The sequence below is a fragment of the Salvelinus sp. IW2-2015 genome, unplaced genomic scaffold (genome assembly GCF_002910315.2).
Source record: "Salvelinus sp. IW2-2015 unplaced genomic scaffold, ASM291031v2 Un_scaffold7673, whole genome shotgun sequence".
Lineage (NCBI taxonomy): Eukaryota > Metazoa > Chordata > Actinopteri > Salmoniformes > Salmonidae > Salvelinus > Salvelinus sp. IW2-2015.
This window is the reverse complement of record NW_019948933.1, coordinates 16,498-24,249: the sequence shown is the minus strand read 5'-3', so window position 1 is coordinate 24,249 and position 7,752 is coordinate 16,498. Positions and strand designations below refer to the sequence as shown.

Here is a 7,752-nt window from a genome sequence, read left to right as displayed (position 1 = left end):
ACCAAGTGAAGGGTTTTTCACACTAGCCAGATTGAACTGAGACAAACCAAGTCAAGGGCTTTTCACACTAGCCAGATTGAACTGAGACAAACCAAGGTGAACTGATCTAGCACGATCTGCCATAGTTGCTAAAAGGACAAAGCAAAAATGAAATCTCCAAGGCAACACAGTTTGGTTGGTGTCAGGATGAAAGTGTGAAAAAGGTATCAGAGACTCACCAGGTATCGTTCTGATGACACGCTAACTAGGATGAGGTCATCCCCGACTCGGACCTTCTCTCCTTCTGACCTCTGCTTGGAGGCAGGGTGGATGGTCCACCAACAGGCTTCTCCTGTTAGAGATAAGACAGGAAGACATGGCTGAGACTATGGTGACATGACAGTAACCTTCTCTCCTTCTGACCTCTGCTTGGAGGCAGGGTGGACGGTCCACCAACAGGCTTCTCCTGTTAGAGATAAGACATATACTACGGCTGTTGTCTCATCTGACTGTACTAGCTACACTACGGCTGTTGTCTCATCTGACTGTACTAGCTACACTACGGCTGTTGTCTCATCTCTGACTGTTACTAGCTAACTATGGCTGTTGTCTCATCTGACTGTACTAGCTACACTACGGCTGTTGTCTCATCTGACTGTACTAGCTATACTAGGCTGTTGTCTCATCTGACTGTACTAGCTACACTACGGCTGTTGTCTCATCTGACTGTACTAGTATACTATGACTGTTGTCTCATCTGACTGTACTAGCTACACTACGGCTGTTGTCTCCATCTGACTGTACTAGCTACACTACGGCTGTTGTCTCATCTGACTGTACTAGCTACACTACGGCTGTTGTCTCATCTGACTGTACTAGCTATACTATGGCTGTTGTCTCATCTGACTGTACTAGCTATACTATGACTGTTTGTCTCATCTGACTGTACTAGCTACACTACGGCTGTTGTCTCATCTGACTGTACTAGCTACACTACGGCTGTTGTCTCATCCTGACTGTTACTAGCTATACAACACGGCTGTGTCTCATCTGACTGTACTAGCTATACTATGACTGTTGTCTCATCTGACGTACTAGCTACACTATGGCGTTTGCTCATCTGACTGTACTAGCTACACTAGGCTGTTGTCTCATCTGACTGTACTAGCTACACTACGGCTGTTGTCTCATCTGACTGTACTAGCTAACTATGGCTGTTGTCTCAATCTGACTGTACTAGCTATACTATGGCTGTTGTCTCATCTGACCTGTACTAGCTATACATGGCTGTTTGTCTCATCTGACTGTACTAGCTATACGATGGCTGTTGTCTCATCTGACTGTACTAGCTACACTACGGCTGTTGTCTCATCTGACTGTACTAGCTACACTATGGCTGTTGGGTGGACTGGATGCTAGGTTAGCCGCTACACCAGGAAGGGAAAGAGACCTACCTGTTGTGTCTTCCTGCAGTCCAACATCAAACGCCAGTTTGTCGGTTGACGATCGGGAGGTACCTAGGCAACAGAGGTACTAGACAGAGAAACAAAAGAAGCCAATTATTCTTCAACACAACCTGACACAACTTGGTAGAAACCAGTCTCGTATTGCCTTGTCTGACTGGCTCAGCAACTCGTGTATCACTAGAAAATACAGGCAAGAATACAACAAAGATGATGACAACCACAACAAAGATGATGACAACCACAACAAAGATGATGACAACCACAACAAAGATGATGACAACCACACTAAAGATGATGACAACCACAACAAAGATGATGACAACCACAACTGACTGACATCACAGAGCACAAACCTGGAATGGAAGATTGTGACACTGATTCAAGTACATGTTATATTTCCTGTATTTGGGTCTCCAGACACACTGCAGAGGGACTCACCATGCCGCTGTAGGAGTGTCGTAGCAGAACAGCGTGTCCGTACAGTAAGGTGCGGTGGCCCCCTCCCTGGGCCGTCTACAGGACAGAGACAGAGAGACAAGAGAAACATTCAGGAACTAGTTTAACCAGTAACACGTACAATACTGTTACTATACAGGACTAAGATCGAATCATACTACACCGGCTCTGACACTCGTCAGAGCTTGCAAACTATCAGGAATTACAAAGGGAAACCCAGCCGAGAGTTGCCCAGTGAGACGAGTCTACTAGATGAGCTAAATGCCGTCTATGCTTGCTTCAAGGCAAGCAACACTGAACCATGCGTGAGAGCACCAGCTGTTCTGTACGACTATGTGATCATGCACTCCATAGCCGATGTGAGTAAGACCTTTAAACAGGTTGATATTCACAAGGCTGCAGAACCAGACGGATTACCAGGACGGGTACTCAGAGCATGTGCTGACCAGCTGGCAAGTGTCTTCACTGACATGTTCAACCTCTCCCTGACCCAGTCTGTAATACCATCATGTTTCAAGCAGACCACCATAGTCCCTGTGCCCAGGTATGCCAAGGTAACCTGTCTATATGACTGTAGCTATGAAGTGCTTTGAAAAGGCTGGTCTCACATCAACACTATCATCCCAGACACCTTGGACCCACTCCAACACGCATACCGCCAAAACAGATCCACAGATGGCGCAATATCTATTGCTCTCCACACTACATCTCAGCGTTTAACACAATATAGTGCCCTCCAAGCTCATCACTAAGGATTCTGGGACTGAAACACCTCCCTCTTCCACTGGATCCTGGACTTCCTGACGGGCCGCCACCATGTGGTAAGGGTAGGCAACAACACATCCGCTATGCTGACTGTCAACACAGGGGTCCCTCAGGGGTGCGTGCTTAGTCCCCTCCTGTACTTCCTGTTCACCCACGACTGCGTGGCCACGCACGACTCCAACACCATCATCAAGTTTGCCGACGACACGATGGTGGTGACCTGATCACCACCGGTGATGAGACAGTCTATAGGGAGGAGGTAAGAGACCTGGCAGTGTGGTGCCACGACAACAACCACTCCCTTAACGTCAGCAAGACAAAGGAGCTGATCGCGGTCTACAAAAAACAGAGGGCCGAACACGCCCCCATTCACATCGACGGGGCTGTAGTGGAGCGGGTCGAGGGCTTCAATTTTCTCTGTCCACATTGCTAAGGACCTATCATGGTCCAAACACACCAACACAGTCGTGACGAGGGTACGACAACGCCTCTTCCCCATCAGGAGGCTGAAATAGCTTCTCCCCAAAAAGTCACAAGACTGCTTAAATAGTTAACCAAATAGCTAAAATAACTATTATTGACTCATCACATACGCTGCTGCTACTGTTTACTATCGATCCTGTTGCCTTGTCACTTTCCCCCTACCAACAGTGCCTTTGGAAAGTATTCAGACCCCTTGACTTCTTCCACATGTATTTACGTTACAGCCTTATTCAAAAATGGATTCAATATTTGTTTTCCCTCAGCAATTAACACACAATACCCCATAATGACATCACAATACCCCATAATGACATCACAATACCMCATAATGACATCACAATACCCCATAATGACATCACAATACCCCATAATGGCAAAGCGAAAACATGCAAATGTATAAAAACAGAAATACCATATTTACGTAAGTATTCAGACCCTTTGCTATGAGACTTGTAATTGAGCTCAGGTGCATCCTGTTTCCATTGATTATCTGTTATATGTTTTACAACTTGATTGGACTCCACCTGTGGTCAATTCAATTGATTGGACATGATTTAGAAAGGCACACACCGGTCTATATAAGGTCCCACAGTTGACAGTGCATGTCAGAGCAAAAACCAAGCCATGAGGTCGAAGGGATTGTCCATAGAGCTCCGAGACAGGATTGTGTCGAGGCACAGGTCTGGGGAAGGGTACCAAAACATTTATGCAGCATTGAAGGTCCTCAAGAACACAATGGCTTCCATCATTCTTAAATGTAAGAAGTTTGGAACCACCAAGACTCCTCATCGAGCTGGCCGCTGGCTAAACTGAGAAATCGGGGGAGAAGGGCCATGGTCAGTGATGTGACCAAGAACCCGATGGACACTCTGAAGGAGCCCCAGAGTTCCTCTGTGGATATCGGAAATTCTTCCAGAAGGACAACCATCTCTGTATCATTCCACCAATCAGGCCTTTATGGTAGAGTGGCCAGACGGAAGCCACTCCTCGGTAAAAGGCACATGACAGCCCGCTTGGAGTTTGACAAAAGGCACCTAAAAACTCTCAGACCATGAGAAACAAGATTCTCTCGTCTGATGAAACCAAGATTGAACTCTTTGGCCTGAATGCCAAGCGTCACGTCTGGAGGAAACCATAACAACGGTGAAACATTGTGGCAGCATCATGCTGTGGGGATGTTTTTCGGCGGCATGGACTGGGAGACTAGTCAGGATCGAGGCAGAGATGAACGGAGCAAAGTACAGCTAAATCCTTGATGAAATACCTGCTCCAGAGCACTCAGGACCTCAGACTGGGGCGAAGGTTCACCGTCCAAGAGGATAACAACACTAAGCACACAGCCAAGACAATGCAAGAGTGGCTTTGAGACAAGTCTCTGAATGTCCTTGAGTGGCCCAGCCAGAGACTGGACAAACCCGATCGAATATCTCTGGAGAGACCTGAAAATAGCTCTGCAGCAAAACTCCCCATCCAACCTGACAGAGCTTGAGAGGATCTGCAGAGAAGAATGGGAAAAATTCCCAAAATACAGGTGTGTCAAGCTTGTAGCGTCATACCCAAGAAGACTCGCTGGCAAAGGTGATTCAACAAAGTACTGAGTAAAGGCTCTGAATACTTATGTAAATGTGATATTTCAGTTTTTATTTTTAATAAATTAGCAGACATTTCTAGAAACCTGTTTTTGCTTTGTCATTATGGGGTATTGTGATGTCATTATGGGGTATTGTGATGTCATTATGGGGTATTGTGATGTCATTATGGGGTATTGTGATGTCATTATGGGGTATTGTGTGTAGATTGATGAGAAGAGGGAAAAAAAGCAATTTAATCCATTTTAGAACAAGGCTGTAATATAAACTGTAGAAACAAAGTCAAGGGGTCAGAATACTTTCCGAAGGCTCTGTATATATACTGCACCAGTCAAAAGTTTGGACACATCTACTCATTCCAGGGTTTTTCTTTATTTATACTATTTTCTACATTGTAGAATAATAGTGAAGCCACTATGCCATAACACATATGGAATCATGTACTAACCAAAAAAGTGTTAAACAAATCAAAATAGATTTATATTTCAGATTCTTCAAAGTAGCCACCCTTTGCCTTGACAGCTTTGCACACTCTTGGCATTCTCTCAACCAGCTTCATGTGGAATGCTTTTCCAACATTCTTGAAAGAGTTCCCATTTGCTGAGCACTTGTTAACTACATTTTCCTTCACGCTGAGGTCCAACTCATCCCAAACCATCTTAATTGGGTTGAGGTCAGGTGTTTGTGGAGGAGAGGTCATCTGATGCAGCACTCCATCACAATTCTTCTTGGTCAAAAAGCCCTATACAGTACCCTGGCTAGCCTAGCATGTCTTCATCTAACAGCTCCTCTCTCCTACAGTACCCTGGCTAGACTAGCATGTCTTCATCTAACAGCTCCTCTCTCCTACAGTACCCTGGCTAGACTAGCATGTCTTCATCTAACAGCTCCTCTCTCCTACAGTACCCTGGCTAGGCTAGCATGTCTTCATCTAACAGCTCCTCTCTCCTACAGTACCCTGGCTAGCCTAGCATGTCTTCATCAACAGCTCCTCTCTCCTACAGTACCCTGGCTAGACTAGCATGTCTTCATCTAACAGCTCCTCTCTCCTACAGTACCCTGGCTAGACTAGCATGTCTTCATCTAACAGCTACTCTCTCCTACAGTACCCTGGCTAGGCTAGCATGTCTTCATCTAACAGCCCCTCCCTCCTACAGTACCCTGGCTAGGCTAGCATGTCTTCACTAACAGCCCCTCTCTCCTACAGTACCCTGGCTAGCGTCATGTCTTCATCTAACAGCCCCTCCCTCCTACAGTACCCTGGCTAGGCTAGCATGTCTCATCTAACAGCCCCTCCCTCCTACAGTGCCCTGGCTAGGCTAGTATGTCTTCATCTAACAACAGCCCCTCCCTCCTAGCCTAGTTAGTCTGAACACAGCCACATTCACACAAACATGCACCACGCCTGCCCACGCACACGCGCACGCACACGCACACGCACACACACACACACACACACACACACAACACACACACACAACACAGGTGTTTTCCCCTAGCCTGGTTAGTCAGACACAGGCTGCTCCTGTGCCTCCATCCATTCCGCATGTCAAACTCCATCCATCCTACCGCACAGCTGACTATCCATGAGACCGGGGGAGGGTGGGAAAGTGTGTGTGTGTGGTGTCAGGTACAGCTGTGTGTAATTAGGGAGATACTGCTGGGATAATAGGGTTTTGGTAGAGATGAGGAGCTAGGAGCTCCTCCAGGAGCTCAGACACACAGTGGCAGAAGGAGGCCAGGACCTCAAGACACACAGTGGCAGAAGGAGCCAGGACCTCAGACACACAGTGGCAGACAGGAGCCAGGACCTCAGACACACAGTGGAGAAGGAGCCAGGACCTCAGACACACAGTGGCAGAAGGAGCCAGGACCTCAGACACACAGTGCAGAAGAGCCGGACCTCAGACACACAGTGGGAGAAGGAGCCAGGACCTCAGACACACAGTGGCAGAAGGAGCCAGGACCTCGACACACAGTGGCAGAAGGAGCCAGGACCTCAGACACACAGTGGCAGAAGGAGCCAGGACCTCAGACACACAGTGCAGAAGGAGCCAGGACCTCAGACACACAGTGGGAGAAGGAGCCAGGACCTCAGACACACAGTGGCAGAGAGGAGCCAGGACCTCAGACAACACAGTGGAGAAGGAGCCAGGACCTCAGACACCACAGTGGCAGAAGGAGCCAGGGAGGACCTCAGACACACAGTGGCAGAAGGAGCCAGGACCTCAGACACACAGCGGCAGAAGGAGCCAGGACCTCAGACACACAGTGGAGAAGGAGCCAGGACCTCAGACACACAGTGGGAGAAGGAGCCAGGAGCTCAGACCACACAGTGGCAGAAGGAGCCAGGACCTCAGACACACAGTGGGAGAAGGAGCCAGGACCTCAGACACACAGTGGGAGAAGGAGCCAGGAGCTCAGACACACAGTGGAGAAGGAGCCAGGAGCTCAGACACACAGTGCGAGAAGGAGCCAGGACCTCAGACACACAGTGGAGGAAAGGAGCCAGGACCTCAGACACACAGTGGCAGAAGGAAGCCAGGACCGCAGACACACAGTGGCAGAAAGAGGCTAGGACCTCAGACACACAGTGGAGAAGGAGCCAGGACCTCAGACACACGCGCAGAGGACCTCAGACACACAGTGGCAGAAGGAGCCAGGACCTCAGACACACAGTGCAGAAGGAGCCAGGACCTCAGACACACAGTGGCAGGGGAGCCAGGACCTCAGACACACAGTGGCAGAAGGACAGCAGGAGGACCTCAGACACACAGTGGCAGAGAGGAGCCAGAACCTCAGAGACACACAAGTGGGCAGAAGGAGCCAGGACCTCAGACACACAGTGGCAGAAGGAGCCAGGACCTCAGACACACAGTGGCAGAAGGAGCCAGGACCTCAGACACACAGTGGCAAAGAGAAGGAGCCAGGACCTCAGACACAAGTGGCAGATAGGACAGGACGGACCAGGACCTTCAGACACACAGTGGCAGAAGGAGCCCAGGAACCCCATC

At 48.6% G+C, this 7,752-nt stretch overlaps 1 protein-coding gene across 1 annotated transcript; it reads right to left on the bottom strand.

The window, feature by feature from the left end:
- Nucleotides 1–218: 218 nt before the first annotated feature.
- Nucleotides 219–3,093, bottom strand: LOC139027140 (ryanodine receptor 2-like; the record flags this gene model as incomplete). Its single annotated transcript, XM_070442300.1, has 4 exons — nt 2,818–3,093; nt 1,884–1,958; nt 1,434–1,512; nt 219–331 (listed from the first exon to the last, which is right to left on the bottom strand). Coding segments are annotated over exons 1-4 (543 nt in total), but the record flags the coding sequence as incomplete, so codon positions are not given.
- Nucleotides 3,094–7,752: the final 4,659 nt, after the last annotated feature.